A 16765-nucleotide genomic window follows, 5' to 3' on the forward strand; every position below is an offset into this window, starting at 1 on the left:
TGCTTGTGTGCGTGTGCTTGTGTGAGTGTGTGCACGCCTGTGTGTGCTTGTGTGCGTGTGGTTGTGTGCACGTGTGTGCGCGCCTGTGTGCGTGTGTGTGTGTATGCGAGCCTGTGTGTGTATGCGAACCTGTGTGTGCGTGCGTGTGTGTGCTTGTGTGCGTGTGCTTGTGTGAGCGTGTGTGCGCGCCTGTGTGCGTGTGTGTGCATGCGTGTGTGTGTATGCGCGCCCGCACCTGGAGAGCCGCTGGCATGGTCAGCATGTGGTTAGAGGCTTCCTATCTGGGAGGTCCTGATTTTCTGACTCCTCACCACGGGCTGTGACCACATCTGGGAACTAAACTCAGACGGGCTTTTCACACCCTTTGCCTCTGGTTCACCCAGGATTTCCCAAGGGGGTGTAGTGGGGACTGAGTAAGAGACAGTGGAGGGTGAGGGAAGGAAGGGGAAAGGAAACAGAATCCGCGGGCAGGCTTTCGCTGGCCTGGGGTTTGAAGCCCATCACCAGCACTCATTTTCCAAAACCATCTCACCAGCCTGCCCAGACGGCTCTCTGCCCACCTCAGTGGAAAAAGGCGTTGTGGCATCAGTTCCTGCAGCGGGGCTCCTGGGTGAGTCTGGGCGAGGGGGGAGGGCTGATGTGGGCGGAAGGTGGGAGGGCTTCCTCTCGGTGGCAGGTGGGTGTGTGTGTACCCATGTGTGTGCCTCACAGGCTGACCACAGACAGAAACGTTTCTGCTGAGAATTCCAGTTTTAACAGGGCCACCAGATGTGCTTCCTGCCAGCTAGAGCTCTCCCCTACACACCCTCCCCTCGACTCAGCTCTTCATCTCATGGAGTCTGGAAGGTTCTGCATGTGAACGTGAGGGTCAGTCCAGGGTAGCCAAGGAGGCCCAGCACTCGTAACTCCCTGATGGCAGAAGGGGGGTGTGGTCCTCCAGGGCTCAGAGACGTCCCTGGCACTTGTGTGTGACCCAGGCCTGCCCATCAGCCTGGGGTAGATGCCAGGGCTGGGCAAGGGCTGGGGGCCCCTGGGGTGGGGGCATGTTTTCAGTGACCTCCTACCAAAGATATCTGTGGGTACCATCTAAGGAAGGGGTGAGGTCACCACAGAACACCCTGGCTGCAGTGGAACTCTTGCTGACCCTGTGTGTTCCCATGACGCCCATTCACCCTTGCTTCCCTCAGAACAGAACAGCCTCATTCCATCACAGCTGCCCAGGACGAAGGCTCCATGGCCCAGGCTCCCTCGCTGCTGCGTGGGGCAGGAGGCACAGTGGCCTGGGCATGCAGGTGCAAGTGCAGTGGGTGACCTTGGGGACGTGTGCTTAGAGGAAGGTGGCTTGACCTCTGCTGGCTGAGGAGAGGATGGGGTGGTAAGATATAAGCAGCTATTGTCAGCAGAAGGTGGCACCCTGAGATCCCAGCAGGTGGGAGAACATGGAGGGGCGAAATTGCCACCTGCCCGGACTGCCCACCTCCTGACGTTTACACATCTAAGCTCTTATGACTTCAGCCTTTCTCTTCCTCGAAGTCCAGCCTAACTCTAACTACTATGACCTCTGAATCACTGACGTTGTTAAGCCACAGGGCCTGGAGGAGGAGAGGGACTCGGGAAGTCAGAGGGCACCACGCCGCCCCTCCTCTGCACTTGGTCCTTCACCAACCTGGGCCGACATGTCGATCAGCCTTGGGAGTGACAATCTGCTCCCTTCATCCGTCTTCAAGAAATCCAGCAGGCACCCTACGAAAAGAGAAGCTGCAGGTGGCCTTCTGCAAAGTGACCATCCCTGGCGGTGCCAGCCTCTCCCGGCATGAGCGCTTTCCCACGGGGGTGGGAAGTGGGAGTTTGCACCCTCAGATCTCTCCGTGCATCAGGAAGGACCTACCTGCTGCTGTCAAGTGCCTTCCCCTTCACAAAATGCCAGGCTCAGCACCCCAGGAGGCAGCGCATATACCAGCAGTTGCCCAGCAGTTAGGTTTCAGCCAGGTGCAGGGACCTGTCTGAGGTCACCTGGCTGGGAGCTGGGAGGAAAGCCCCAGTGCTGACTCTACAGTTGATGACCCTTCTTGTCTTTTCCCCCATGTCAGCCTCGCTCCTTTGATCCCTGCTGGCAGACACGCTCTGCCTCTAAGGACCAGGCATCAGGAAGAAAGCACCAGAGGAGAGAACTGCCCCCCCGGCTTTGGCCGCAGGGGACAAATGCAGCTCCCCTGGAATCGGAGTGCTGGGAGGGATGAGTGCTTGCCCTAGCAGCAGGCTGGAGGTGCCCCCAGCACAGTCTCAGACTGGGGCCCCCTTGGGGACAGTTGTTAGGGAGCTGTATTAGATGGGCATGTTAGGATTGCAGAGGAGCAGTGTGCGGTCAGGATCACAGGAGGAGTGAGAAGGTCAAAGGCTCAGCCCAATCCCTGGCCTCCTGCCCCATGAGAATCTGGCCACGCTGGGGACCTCAGAGGCCATCGAGCCCAACCTCTCTGGCCAACCTTGTAAAATATTCACACAGTTGTAAAAGCTTCCCGGACCAGGAAGCAGTAGACCTGGATGTAGCACGGTCCCTGCATGGCTGGCCTGGGGCTCCTTTGACTTTGCAATGCTCTGTCCCTCCCAGCAGGCACCCAAGAGTGCTGGGCACAGAGGACACACTCCAGAGATGCTGGCTGAACTGCTCCCGAGCAGAGAATGTAGCCCTGTCAGAACCACTTCGCCCTCCCGTTTCTCACCCTCCCCCTATCCCTCTGGGCCCCCATGCCATGCCGTGCCCTAGGTCTGCAGGATGCTGGCTAACGGCTCCCTGTGGAGCCCCCTGGCCTGGGGAACCCACTGCCACAATCCCCCTCCTCCTGCAAAGACCACCCTGCTTCCTCACTCTGAGGATGCAGCTCTTCAGGCCCCACCTCTGGCCATGTACTCGGTGACAATGTAGATGGGCTCCTTGGTGACCACGGCATAGAGCCGGACCAGCCGCTTGTGCTGCAGGGTCTTCATCACGTTGGCCTCGCCCAGGAAGGCTTCCGGACTCATGGCTCCCTCCTTCAGCGTCTTGATGGCCACCTTTATGTTCTTTTTGTAGTAACCTGAGCCCGGGGGAGAGAAGAAACCGCTCAGAAGACAGAGACCTTGCTTGGAGGCGATCGCTTAACCAAAATCAGGGTAAGTGCCCAGGAGCCATCCCATTCCAGGTGCCAGAGCTGGAACGCGCAGCTCCGGAGGCCGTGGTTGCATGGGGCCTACCTTGTGTCCCAGGCCCCTTCTGTATGGGGCCTCAGGCAATGGAGGACTCCCTGCCTGGGGTCTGTTTTGCCTCTCTGCCCCACACCCAAGGTCTGCGTTCTTCTGTCCTGCATGTAACCTGCCCCCTTCCTACCCCTTCTCTATGTGATGAGTCTCTTCTATCACACGGTGGCTCCTTGATGAAAATAAGCACACAGCGGGGCAAACCTGGGCACGAGGAAGGGGAGTGAGGGTCTCCTTCCTTCTGAAGCCCCGTGGCAGACCTGTCCCCGTCCTTAAACTGCCTGTGTCTCCACACTCTCCCTGCACTCCAGGAAGTCCCTGTGCGCCCTGAAGGGCCGAAGACAACTCTACTCGCCTTTCTAGAGGATCTGGGACTTGCCAGGGACCTGGGTGCAGCTCCTGCCAAAGGCACCTTGTGTAACAGCCCCAGGCAACGGAGGACTCGTGGACCAGTCCAGGGATAAAACGGAACATGAGTTTTCTATCCTGGTAGGCAGGGGATGGGGCAGGTGTCAGCAGCAATGGAAACGTGAGGACGCTGGGCCTGGAGGTTCCATGACCTGGCCGACATCCCACAGCTGCCCCAGCATGCACTCAGACCCTGGAACCTCATGGCTCAGCACCTTGAACCTCCTGTTTCCTTCTGGGTGATGGAAAGCTAAGGGGAGTTAGCGCCATTGCAGCTCAATGAAAAAGCCAGTCGCAGGCAGAGGACAAGGGAGGGAGCGACCTGGGGGCTGGGAGAGCTGAACTCTTCCTGCTCTGCCACCACAGTAAGTGGCCCGGCTGTCATCACACAGCTCTGTACCTCCGCCGGCTCCTGTGTAAAATGGATGTACTTGCCTCTATCCTCAGTCCCTCCCAAGTCTTCCAGGGGAGGGATGACACACTATAAAAATACTGAACCTTCAGCCTTCCTCAGCCACTTCTGGACTCAGGATGAAGCGTGGGTGGAATGTGGGGGAGAAAGACTCCCGCGTGTACACACACTTACCCATCCAGACGTCGCCAAATTGTCCAGACCCGAGTTTCCTGACCAGCTTGAGAGACTGCCGGGGGATTTCCCATTCATCCTGGGCCCAGGGGTTTTGTGGGGCCAGGCCCACACAGGGCAGGGTCAGCCTCTGGCAGAGACCATCCCCCTTCTCTGCATTAAGAAAGAAAAGATAGGGCTGGGGGTCACCAGAGCAGCCAGGCTCTCTCTTGGGAGCCATGTCACTCCTAGCTGGGCCCCTCACTCCCCAGCCCCCCCCAGCCCCCCCCAGCCCCCCTGCATGGGTGCATGCACACACCTGCTAGTGCACACCCTCAACTGTCTCTCTCTTTGCACAAAGCAGTGCATGCTGTGTGACCTGCTCACCGTAAGACTGAAAATACTTGCCGCTTTCTAAGGGGTTCCCTGCTGAGCCAGGAGGGGGTGTCAGGGCCACCAATTCGTAGTGCTGAGACCTGCTACCTTCTTAGGTCTAGCTTGGGGATGATCTTCCCTTCCCCCAAGGTGGCACCAATGACCCACACAACTGGGGATCTTAGCGAGAGACACAGGGGCTCTTGGCACAATTCCCCACCCGCACTGCACACCCGTCTTACTAGAATAGTGCTGCACCAGGGCCTGCAGTGAGGGGAAGGTGATCCGGGGGGAGATGTAGTAGCCCCCCTCATCCAGGGAGCGGATCTTATAGTGCTTGATCAGCTCCCCCTGGGCAGTGACGTCCTTCACAGACAGGGAGAAGGCACCTGGAGGGTTCATGGAGACAAGGAGAAGGCATGGAACACAGGACTGGGATTTAGGCCTCATCTTAAAGCTTGAAAAAAGTTCCCCAGTGCCGTCTTCCACCGTCACCACTCCCACCACAAGTTCCCTCACCCTGCATCTCAACCTCCGTGCTTTCTGAAGCCTTCCCCGTAAGCTAAGCCTGACTGTGACCTTGACATCCCCCCAGTGTCCCCCAGGGAATCAGCCAGGGGCTCACAGAGTTCTGTGGCAGGCAGGACATTTTCTCAGTAATCATGTGGGTCCCCCTTGGGCACCTGGTCACTCGGGGGACCCTTTGCCAGGGACTATTGTGAAATCTCGTCTCGATGGAGGGACTAGGAGCTTTATTTTCTGGCGAAGGAGGATGTCTCCTACTCCTACAGGCAGCCAATCACAGCTGCAAGTGCCCATGTCCATGGTGGAGAGCGTAATGAGCTATTCCCAGGGGCTCTGTTCAAATTCATTTGCTGCCTGTTACACGAACCTATCATTTTTGTCTTCTGGCTTTATGTTTTCCTGCAGGCAAGTGGCAGCAGATGTCAAGGGTTAAGGGCAATTTAAGAGGCAAGAGTTTCCCGATGAGAACCGTTTTTCCATGAGCTTGATGTTTTTATAAAATGCGTCTGTTCAGCTACCTGGGTACCAGGACCCCACCCTCCCTCCACCCATTATTTGGGAAATGGGGTCGCTGGGGCCCGGCAGAGTTCTCAGCAGGCCATGGGGGCTCTCAGTTCCCCAAGTCCGCGCCCACCAGGAGCAGTACCAGGCCTCTCCGCCAGGGGTCAGGCGCGGAGCCTCGTTCTTGGTGTGGACGTTGGTTTTCCGCAGTCCCGTTTGACTTGAGGCTCTTTCTTTCCTGTCCATTCCTCCACCTCAACCCTCTACCCCTCTCCAGTTTCCCTCAGCCAGAGTGCCTCTCTCTCATCACCTCCTTGCAAAAGGACGCCCAGAGGCGTGTTCCAGCCCAGCCCATGCCCCCAACCCCAGCCTCAGCCAGGATGCTGCAGACTCCTCCCGACCCTGCCCGGATGCAGCTGTGCCCCCAGTCTCTAAGGAACCCGAGCCTGGCCTTAGGGAGTTTATTAACCAAGGGCTTTCTCCCCATTTTGTGGGCTGCACCTGTGTCGGATGCCTCTGGTGATGAGCCCAGGAACCTGCTCTCCACGTGGTGATGTCAGCCAAGCGCACTGACCTAAAGGCCACTCTCACGAACCTGGGCTGCACTGAAGCCCCATCCCTGATGGCTTCTGACAACTTTGTATCCTTCTTAAAGAGGACCTCAGATCCTATCAGCTTCAGGTTCACAAAACCTGGACCCCCTCCCCTGTAGTATGGCTGGACTGCTCTGGGCAAGCAGGGGCTGGCTCTGAGATGACGATTTCTCAGCACTGAGGGACTGCCTGACGCTGAGCTGGGAAGCGAGTCTGTCCTCACATAGACACCAATAAACTGAGGCTTGACAGGCTCAGGGACACCGTGGAGGCCACAAGGGGTAGGACTCACTCCCCTGCTTCCATCCCTGTCTTGAATCACTACTGTTGCTCCCAGAAACAGACGGAGCTTGCTTTGGAGTCGTGTATGTGTGCATATGTGTGTGTGAGGTGTGTACATATCCTGCTCCTTTCCCACCCCTCCCCTATGTAATGAGTCTCTTCTATCATACAATAGAAAATAAGCACACAGCTGGGGGTAACCTGGGTAGGAGGAAGGGGCGTGGGTGCATATGTGCAATGTGTGCATGTGTGCGTGTATGCATGTGTATGTGTGCAAGTGCATGTGTTCATGTGTGTGTACATGTGCATGTGTGCGTGTGCACAGGTGCCTGTGTATGCACGTATGAGTGTGCATGTATGCATATGTGCATACGTACATGTGTGCATGTGCATGTATGGTGCACGCATGCCTGTGTATGCATGTGTATGATTGTGTGCATGTATGCATGTGTCTGCACATGTGTGTATGTGTGTGCATGTATGCATCTGTGCATGCGTATGCATCGTGTGCACATATGCCTGTGTGTGGGCACGTGTGGGCACACATGTGTGCATACATGTGCGTGCATGCATGTGTGTGCATGTGTATGTGTATGCATGGTGTGCATACATGCCTGTATATGCACATGTGTATGTGTGTGCATGCATTTGTATGTGCATGTGTGCATGTATGTGCATGTGTATATGTATGCATGGTGTGCACACACACCTGTGTATGCACATGTGTATATATATGAGTGTATGCCTGTGTGTGTGTGTGTGTGTGTGTGTGTGTGTATGTGGTGAGGTGATGATGGTTGAACAATCCTGCAGCCCTGGTCCCATCTGGCCAATTCCCAGCTTGGACTGTCTTCCTGGGGTGGACATGGACAGGAAGAGATGTGAGACTCATAGAGAACCCCTTCTTCCTCCACACCAGATTGGGTGGGGGGCGGGGCTTTCACATCAGAGGGCACCTTAGCAATAGGCAGTGGTTGAAATATCATTTCTAGGGTGACATGACATGATGTTTAGGATTTGCTTTGAAAGAACAGGGGTGGAGTGGGGGATACAGATGAAACACGACTGGCTCCAGTGATAACTGTTGGAGCTCGGTGGTAGGTACCAGGGGTTCCGCTGAACTATTTCCTCTACTTCTGTGTATGTCTGACAGGCTCTGCGACCACAACCAAACGTTTATGTCATCTCCAGTGACTCCCAAATTGTTTCTTGGACAGAGGTGCTCTGCCACAAAAATGGAATAGTGACAATATCCAATATGCATCTAAATATAAAATGTATATATCTATGTGTACGTATAGGTGTGTATATGTATATACAAAATGTATATATCTATGTGTACGTATAGGTATGTATATGTATATACAAAATGTATATATCTATGTGTACGTATAGGTATGTATATGTATATACAAAATGTATATATCTATGTGTATGTATAGGTGTGTATATGTATATATAAAATGTATATATCTATGTGTACGTATAGGTATGTATATGTATATACAAAATGTATATATCTATGTGTACGTATAGGTATGTATATGTATATACAAAATGTATATATCTATGTGTACGTATAGGTGTGTATATGTATATATAAAATGTATATATCTATGTGTACGTATAGGTGTGTACATGTATATACAAAATGTATATATCTATGTGTACGTATAGGTGTGTACATGTATATACAAAATGTATATGTGTATGTATAGGTGTGTATATGTATATACAAAATGTATATATCTATGTGTACGTATAGGTGTGTACATGTATATACAAAATGTATATATCTATGTGTACGTATAGGTATGTACATGTATATACAAAATGTATATATCTATGTGTACGTATAGGTATGTATATGTATATATAAAATGTATATATCTATGTGTACGTATAGGTATGTATATGTATATATAAAATGTATATATCTATGTGTATGTATAGGTATGTATATGTATATATAAAATGTATATGTGTATGTATAGGTATGTATATGTATATATAAAATGTATATATCTATGTGTATGTATAGGTATGTATATGTATATATAAAATGTATATATCTATGTGTATGTATAGGTGTGTATATGTATATATAAAATGTATATGTGTATGTATAGGTGTGTATATGTATATACAAAATGTATATATCTATGTGTACGTATAGGTATGTATATGTATATACAAAATGTATATATCTATGTGTACGTATAGGTATGTATATGTATATACAAAATGTATATATCTATGTGTATGTATAGGTATGTATATGTATATATAAAATGTATATATCTATGTGTACGTATAGGTATGTATATGTATATACAAAATGTATATATCTATGTGTACGTATAGGTATGTATATGTATATACAAAATGTATATATCTATGTGTATGTATAGGTATGTATATGTATATATAAAATGTATATGTGTATGTATAGGTGTGTATATGTATATACAAAATGTATATATCTATGTGTACGTATAGGTATGTATATGTATATACAAAATGTATATATCTATGTGTACGTATAGGTATGTATATGTATATACAAAATGTATATATCTGTGTGTACGTATAGGTATGTATATGTATATACAAAATGTATATATCTATGTGTACGTATAGGTATGTATATGTATATACAAAATGTATATATCTATGTGTACGTATAGGTATGTATATGTATATACAAAATGTATATATCTATGTGTATGTATAGGTATGTATATGTATATACAAAATGTATATATCTATGTGTATGTATAGGTATGTATATGTATATACAAAATGTATATATCTATGTGTATGTATAGGTATGTATATGTATATACAAAATGTATATATCTATGTGTATGTATAGGTATGTATATGTATATATAAAATGTATATGTGTATGTATAGGTATGTATATGTATATACAAAATGTATATATCTATGTGTACGTATAGGTGTGTATATGTATATACAAAATGTATATATCTATGTGTATGTATAGGTATGTATATGTATATATAAAATGTATATGTGTATGTATAGGTATGTACATGTATATACAAAATGTATATATCTATGTGTACGTATAGGTGTGTATATGTATATACAAAATGTATATATCTATGTGTATGTATAGGTATGTATATGTATATATAAAATGTATATGTGTATGTATAGGTATGTATATGTATATACAAAATGTATATATCTATGTGTATGTATAGGTATGTATATGTATATACAAAATGTATATATCTATGTGTATGTATAGGTATGTATATGTATATATAAAATGTATATGTGTATGTATAGGTATGTATATGTATATACAAAATGTATATATCTATGTGTATGTATAGGTATGTATATGTATATATAAAATGTATATGTGTATGTATAGGTGTGTATATGTATATACAAAATGTATATATCTATGTGTACGTATAGGTGTGTACATGTATATACAAAATGTATATATCTATGTGTACGTATAGGTGTGTACATGTATATACAAAATGTATATATCTATGTGTACGTATAGGTGTGTACATGTATATACAAAATGTATATATCTATGTGTACGTATAGGTGTGTACATGTATATACAAAATGTATATATCTATGTGTACGTATAGGTGTGTACATGTATATACAAAATGTATATATCTATGTGTACGTATAGGTGTGTACATGTATATACAAAATGTATATATCTATGTGTACGTATAGGTGTGTACATGTATATACAAAATGTATATATCTATGTGTACGTATAGGTATGTACATGTATATATAAAATGTATATATCTATGTGTATGTATAGGTATTTATATGTATATACAAAATGTATATATCTATGTGTATGTATAGGTATGTACATGTATATATAAAATGTTATCAGGCATTGGTGCATTCCAAGAAATCCTGCACAGAGCACCCCAGTTTTCCAGTGTACTCCTCCTGCTCCCCAACCTGGTCCTAGCCATTGCCCTGAGGGGCAGCGGGGCCTCATGGTCTCCCCGGAGAGTCACAGGGCGCTGTGACAGCTTTCCATGCTCTGGCTTTCTACTCTCCGGCTGCCGTCCTTGAGTCACAGATGAAATGAAGGGACAGCCCAAGGGTGCTCCCACCAGGCAACACCCCATCCATTCTCAACACCCCAACCACAGGGAACCAAACTCATATTCCAGTCACTCTCTCTTCCTTCCCTCCTCTGATGTCACTGTCACCAGCTCCTCTCCTGTTAAATTGGCCACGAGGCTGTAGCCGGTCCCTGTGGACAGCTTCCTGATGAGCAACGCATTCTTCACGTTGTGTGGGAACTCCCTGGATCACCCTAGCTTGCCACACTGTAGAGCCTGGGAAGCCTCTCAGCCTCTTAGATGATGTGGCCACTGGTGCTTCGGGCTCTGATGCTTACTGCTGGCCTCCGGCAAGTCATTTCCTGTTTCAGGGGCTCACTTTGACCATCTGTCAAATGGATTCGTATCTTACAGATGAAAAGCTAGCGGCCAGTGAGGACCAGGCACCGTAATAGGGTTCAGTGCAACACATGCATCAACGGCCCCAGACTGGAAACAACCCGATGCCCACAGCATGAGAATGGCTAACTTGGCTCTGGAACGGTCACACCTGAGATTCTGCAGCAATGAACATGAACAGGCTTACCATCCCAACCACGTGCATGAATCTGTTACAGGCTGAATCATGTGTGCTCCCAATTCCTATGTGGAAGTCCTAACCCTCAGTCCTGAGAATGTGGCCATATGTGGAGACAGGGCTTTAAAGGGGTGATTAAGGTAAAATGGGTTGGTATGGGTGGGCCCTAATCCAATGCGACAGGTGTCCTCATAAGAAGAGATTAGGACACAGACACGCACGGAGGGACGGCCACATGAGGATGGACATGGAGAAGTCGGCTGTCTGCAAGCCGAGGAGAGAGGCCTTGGGAGCAGCCAATGCTGCCGACACCTCGGTCTTGGGCTTCAAGTCTCCAGAGCTGTGACATAACAAACTTCTGTCGTGGAAGCCACCCAGTCTGTGCTACTTTGTTACAGCAGCCCAGAAAACTAACATAGAATCTCACAAACACTGCTGAGGGGCAGGAGAAAGTCACACAGAAACAAACGCAGTCATTCTATCTGCATAAAGCTAAGAAACAGACAAGACCTGGTTGCAAAACTACAGAAAAGTGAGGAAGGGTTTCCACCCGAGTCAGAACAGCGGGCAGCTCCTGGGGGTGGGGGCTGAATCAGGAGGAGCCCGAGTGGGGAAGTGAGGGGGGCTCCTGGTGGTCTGAGATGCTCTATCTCTTGGCCGTGGTTACACAGGGATTTGTGTATTATTACCCTATACAACTTAGAATTACGCACTCATACTTACGCAAGCTTTATATGTGTTTTTGGTTTTATGCCAAAAAACATTAGGAAGGAAAGAAAGCAAATGACAGAGAAAGTGAGAAAATCCTGAGGGTAGTGGCAGCAAAGTTTTGCTCAGTTATCAGTCGATTTAAACTCGTGTCTAGACTGGCATGGGCTCCCCACAATCACTACCCTTACGTCAGGCACAGACCACTTCCTAACCTATGCTACCTGCAGCCTCTAGCTGAGATAATCTCCCAGGATTCTTTTGAGCTCCCCCAATCCTTGATTCCAAAGAAGCTGATGGTTGAGGGCTCAGGGTTCCCCCTGTCCAGGCCCCACTGGCCTTGCTGTTCCTGCTGACCAGGCAGCATGGCCAGTCTGGCATGGGGCCATCCCCGTCCACCCGGCTTCCCATGCCCGGGTGGTTTCCACCCTGGACAGGGAGGACTGCTTTTGTGGACAGCCCCCACCTCAACTCCTGGGCAGGGCCTGAATTGGAAGGAACACAGGCCCAGAAGCTGCTGGTTCTCCTGGCAGTCACCCCTTCCCCTCTCACTCCAGGGCCAGGCCTCTGGAGAGGGCCTCTCGGGATGCGCAGGGCAGGGAGGGCGGGCAAGGCCACCACGCCTACCTTTGTTGGTTTCACTCTCTCTGATGAGAAAGGAGCCAGCCTTGTTGACTGGAGCCAGAAGCTGCCTCTCAGCCTCCTTCCGGCTCAGCGATCTAAAGAACCACCTGGAAAACAGCAGGAACTGGTGAACCTCAGAGCAGACCTGCTCCTCGGAGTATTCCCACTGAGCCTCCCTCCTGAGCTGCCCACCCCCAAGAAATAAAGTCTAGCATTTCTGCTCCCAAGTCGTCCCTGAGATGCTGCTCCCCACACTGGGATGGAGTCAGCGCCCTCTGTCCCCCTGCCCTTTCCGTCCTTCCCGTCAGCCCTGGACTCACTGTTTCCTGCAATGAAACAAAGACATTATTTGGGTGACTTTTGTTAATTTTGCTTTGGAAAAATGCACCTGCTCACTCTCTCCAAAGCACAGCTGCGTATCACAGGCACATGCCTGCCTCCTTGCTGTCAGAGGTCTGGAAGAGGCAAACTGCCGAGACTCTCTGAGCAGGGACCCCAGCATGTCCCCTTCAGTATGGGGTTGTTCTGTGTGGGAGAGCCCCACGGTTCCCCACACCATTCTGGGGAAAGATGCAGGGCCCACAGTGCCCAAGAAGATTCATTGTTGCTGGGCCCCAGTACTCAGGCAGAGCTGGGCCCTGTGAACGGATTTGTGGGGGCCCTGGCTGGCCGAGTCCAACATTCCCAGTGCCATAGGGACATGGGGGAGGAGGGGCTACAGGATTAGAAGGTTGGGATCCTGCTCTCCTGTTAGTTGGTTCTGAACAAGCCACCCTCCTAGGAGACTCCGAGGCTGAGCCCTGAGTCCTGTCCGTGGAGGAATACAGGGGAGGGTTTGTGGTCACAGTCCCTCCCTGTTAGCCTGCAAGGCCATCAGACATGGGGGACGGTTCCATCCAGGGAAGCCAGGAGAAGGACCGCTCTTGTTTAGCTTGGAAGAGCAGCTTGCTCAGTGTCACACAGCAGCCTGTTCACTGTCACACAGCGGCCTGCTCAGTGTCATACAGTGGCCTGCTCAGTGTCTCATTGCCACACAGCGGTCTCCTCTGTCACACAGTGGCCTGCTCAGTGTCACACAGCGGTCTGCTCAGTGTCACACAGTGGCCTACTCAGTGTCTCATTGTCACACAGCGGTCTCCTCTGTCACACAGCGGCTTGCTCAGTGTCACACAGCAGTCTGCTCAGTTTCTCAGTGTCACACAGCAGTCTGCTCAGTCAGTGTCACACAGTGGCCTGCTCAGTGTCACACAGCGGTCTGCTCAGTCAGTGTCACACAGCGGCTTGCTCAGTGTCACACAGCGGTCTGCTCAGTGTCATACAGTGGCCTGCTCAGTGTCACACAGCAGTCTGCTCAGTCAGTGTCACACAGTGGCCTGCTCAGTGTCTCAGTGTCACACAGCAGTCTGCTCAGTCAGTGTCACACAGTGGCCTGCTCAGTGTCTCAGTGTCACACAGCAGTCTGCTCAGTCAGTGTCACACAGTGGCCTGCTCAGTGTCACACAGCAGCCTGCTCAGTTTCTCAGTGTCACACAGCAGTCTGCTCAGTCAGTGTCACACAGTGGCCTGCTCAGTTTCTCAGTGTCACACAGCAGTCTGCTCAGTCAGTGTCACACAGTGGCCTGCTCAGTTTCTCAGTGTCACACAGCAGTCTGCTCAGTCAGTGTCACACAGTGGCCTGCTCAGTGTCTCAGTGTCACACAGCAGTCTGCTCAGTCAGTGTCACACAGTGGCCTGCTCAGTGTCTCAGTGTCACACAGCAGTCTGCTCAGTCAGTGTCACACAGTGGCCTGCTCAGTGTCACACAGCAGCCTGCTCAGTTTCTCAGTGTCACACAGCAGTCTGCTCAGTCAGTGTCACACAGTGGCCTGCTCAGTTTCTCAGTGTCACACAGCAGTCTGCTCAGTCAGTGTCACACAGTGGCCTGCTCAGTTTCTCAGTGTCACACAGCAGTCTGCTCAGTCAGTGTCACACAGTGGCCTGCTCAGTGTCTCAGTGTCACACAGCAGTCTGCTCAGTCAGTGTCACACAGTGGCCTGCTCAGTGTCTCAGTGTCACACAGCAGTCTGCTCAGTCAGTGTCACACAGTGGCCTGCTCAGTGTCACACAGCAGCCTGCTCAGTTTCTCAGTGTCACACAGCAGTCTGCTCAGTTTCTCAGTGTCACACAGCAGTCTGCTCAGTCAGTGTCACACAGTGGCCTGCTCAGTGTCTCAGTGTCACACAGCAGTCTGCTCAGTCAGTGTCACACAGTGGCCTGCTCAGTGTCACACAGCAGCCTGCTCAGTTTCTCAGTGTCACACAGCAGTCTGCTCAGTCAGTGTCACACAGTGGCCTGCTCAGTGTCACACAGCAGCCTGCTCAGTTTCTCAGTGTCACACAGCAGTCTGCTCAGTCAGTGTCACACAGCAGCCTGCTCAGTTTCTCAGTGTCACACAGCAGTCTGCTCAGTCAGTGTCACACAGTGGCCTGCTCAGTGTCTCAGTGTCACACAGCAGTCTGCTCAGTCAGTGTCACACAGTGGCCTGCTCAGTGTCACACAGCAGCCTGCTCAGTTTCTCAGTGTCACACAGCAGTCTGCTCAGTCAGTGTCACACAGTGGCCTGCTCAGTGTCACACAGCAGCCTGCTCAGTTTCTCAGTGTCACACAGCAGTCTGCTCAGTCAGTGTCACACAGTGGCCTGCTCAGTGTCTCAGTGTCACACAGCAGTCTGCTCAGTCAGTGTCACACAGCAGCCTGCTCAGTGTCTCAGTGTCACACAGCAGTCTGCTCAGTCAGTGTCACACAGTGGCCTGCTCAGTGTCACACAGCAGCCTGCTCAGTTTCTCAGTGTCACACAGCAGTCTGCTCAGTCAGTGTCACACAGTGGCCTGCTCAGTGTCACACAGCAGTCTGCTCAGTCAGTGTCACACAGTGGCCTGCTCAGTGTCTCAGTGTCACATAGCAGTCTCCTCAGTGTCACACAGTGGTTTGCTCAGTGTCACACAGTGGCCTACTCAGTGTCTCAGTGTCACACAGAGGTTTGCTCAGTGTCACACAGTGGCCTATTCAGTGTCACACAGTGGCCTACTCAGTGTCTCAGTGTCACACAGTGGTCTGCTCAATGTCACACAGCATCCTGCTGTCTCAGTGTCACGCAGCAGCCTGCTCAGTGTCACACAGTGGCTTGCTCAGTGTCACACAGTGGTCTGCTCAGTGTCACACAGCAGCCTACTCGGTGTCTCAGTGTCACACAGCGGTTTGCTCAGTGTCACACAGCAGACTACTCAGTATCTCAGTGTCACACAGTGGTCTGCTCAGTGTCACACAGCAGTCTGCTCAGTGTCACACAGCGGGTTGCTCAGTGTCACACAGCAGTCTGCTCAGTGTCACACAGTGGTCTGAACTTGTCATCTGGAACCAGCAGAGGGGCCTTTCCAGCAGAGCTAATTTCCTGTCCCCTTTTTGCTGGTGCTTGCGGGTTCCCAGGTCAGTCCCATTCTGGTCCTGCCCTGCCTAGCAGCCCAGGGAGCAGAGACAATGACTGGACCTTGGCTCCAAGGGACTTCCCGTGCCACCTACCTCTCCACTTCCAGGCTCTCCACTCGGGCCACAAAGTTGCTGGGCACATAGCCTTCTCTTCCTGTGACGAGTGACTTGGCCAGCCACCAGGCTCCAGTTCTAGCGGGAGCAGGAGAAACAGAGCTGTGATCATGGCCTCTGTGGGCCCATCTCTGGGCAGCTCCCAGGCCTCCTCAATGCCACCTCTCCCTGGAAGGCACAGAATCCGCAGAGGTAGACAGTATGGCAGGCAGGAAGGGGCTGTGCCTGCTGCTCCGTGGTATGGTGGGTATCTGGGTAAGCTCTAGGGGGAAGAGCTTATCTGTACAGCCTGACCAGCCCAAGAGGACCCAGGGCTCTGGCCAGCAGCCTTCCTCTTGATGAGTGGGATGTGTTCGGAGCTTGGTGAGGGACTTGGGACAGGCTTGAGGAAGACACAGTCGGGCGGCCTGTATAGGATCAATAGTCAGGACTTTCATGAGCTTGGCTCAAGGTCACTGCAGAACTTCAAGAACAAAATCAGACCCTCAGAACTCCAGGGGGCAAGACTGGTCACCCAGAGAGCGGGCCTAGATGGAGTTTCTGAGAAGGACACAAAATGAGCTAAAGCAGGATGGGCGTGTGTAATCCATGTGGGTGTCTGTCTTAAGAAGGAGACAAATATGGACATGACTGACTTAAATGCAAGGCTCTCAAGGAACAGCCAGACCGGCCTGCATAAAGGACAAGGTCCACATGCCCA

At 50.5% G+C, this 16765-nt stretch overlaps 1 protein-coding gene and 1 long non-coding RNA gene across 3 annotated transcripts in view; one reads left to right on the forward strand and one right to left on the reverse strand.

Annotated features, from left to right (window-relative positions):
• Positions 1–16765, reverse strand: part of BLK (BLK proto-oncogene, Src family tyrosine kinase) — an 80802-nt gene that overhangs the window by 6117 nt on the left and 57920 nt on the right. The window contains exons 5-10 of the mRNA XM_035269856.3: positions 16045–16143; positions 12490–12593; positions 4828–4974; positions 4232–4384; positions 2898–3077; positions 1667–1743 (exon numbers count right to left, since the gene is read on the reverse strand). Coding sequence (XP_035125747.3) covers positions 1667–1743; positions 2898–3077; positions 4232–4384; positions 4828–4974; positions 12490–12593; positions 16045–16143 — 760 coding nt within the window. The remainder of the gene's footprint in view (positions 1–1666; positions 1744–2897; positions 3078–4231; positions 4385–4827; positions 4975–12489; positions 12594–16044; positions 16144–16765) is intronic.
• On the forward strand, positions 1202–12818 carry LOC118146725 (uncharacterized). Of its 2 annotated transcripts, XR_008475871.2 has the most exons (4): positions 1202–1764; positions 3074–3153; positions 3549–3726; positions 10992–12818. It is a non-coding gene; the product is annotated as an uncharacterized LOC118146725 (long non-coding RNA). The 2 variants fall into 2 exon arrangements; XR_013525452.1 differs by lacking the exon at positions 3549–3726.

The sequence above is a fragment of the Callithrix jacchus genome, chromosome 13 (genome assembly GCF_049354715.1).
Source record: "Callithrix jacchus isolate 240 chromosome 13, calJac240_pri, whole genome shotgun sequence".
NCBI classification, from domain to species: Eukaryota; Metazoa; Chordata; class Mammalia; order Primates; family Cebidae; genus Callithrix; species Callithrix jacchus.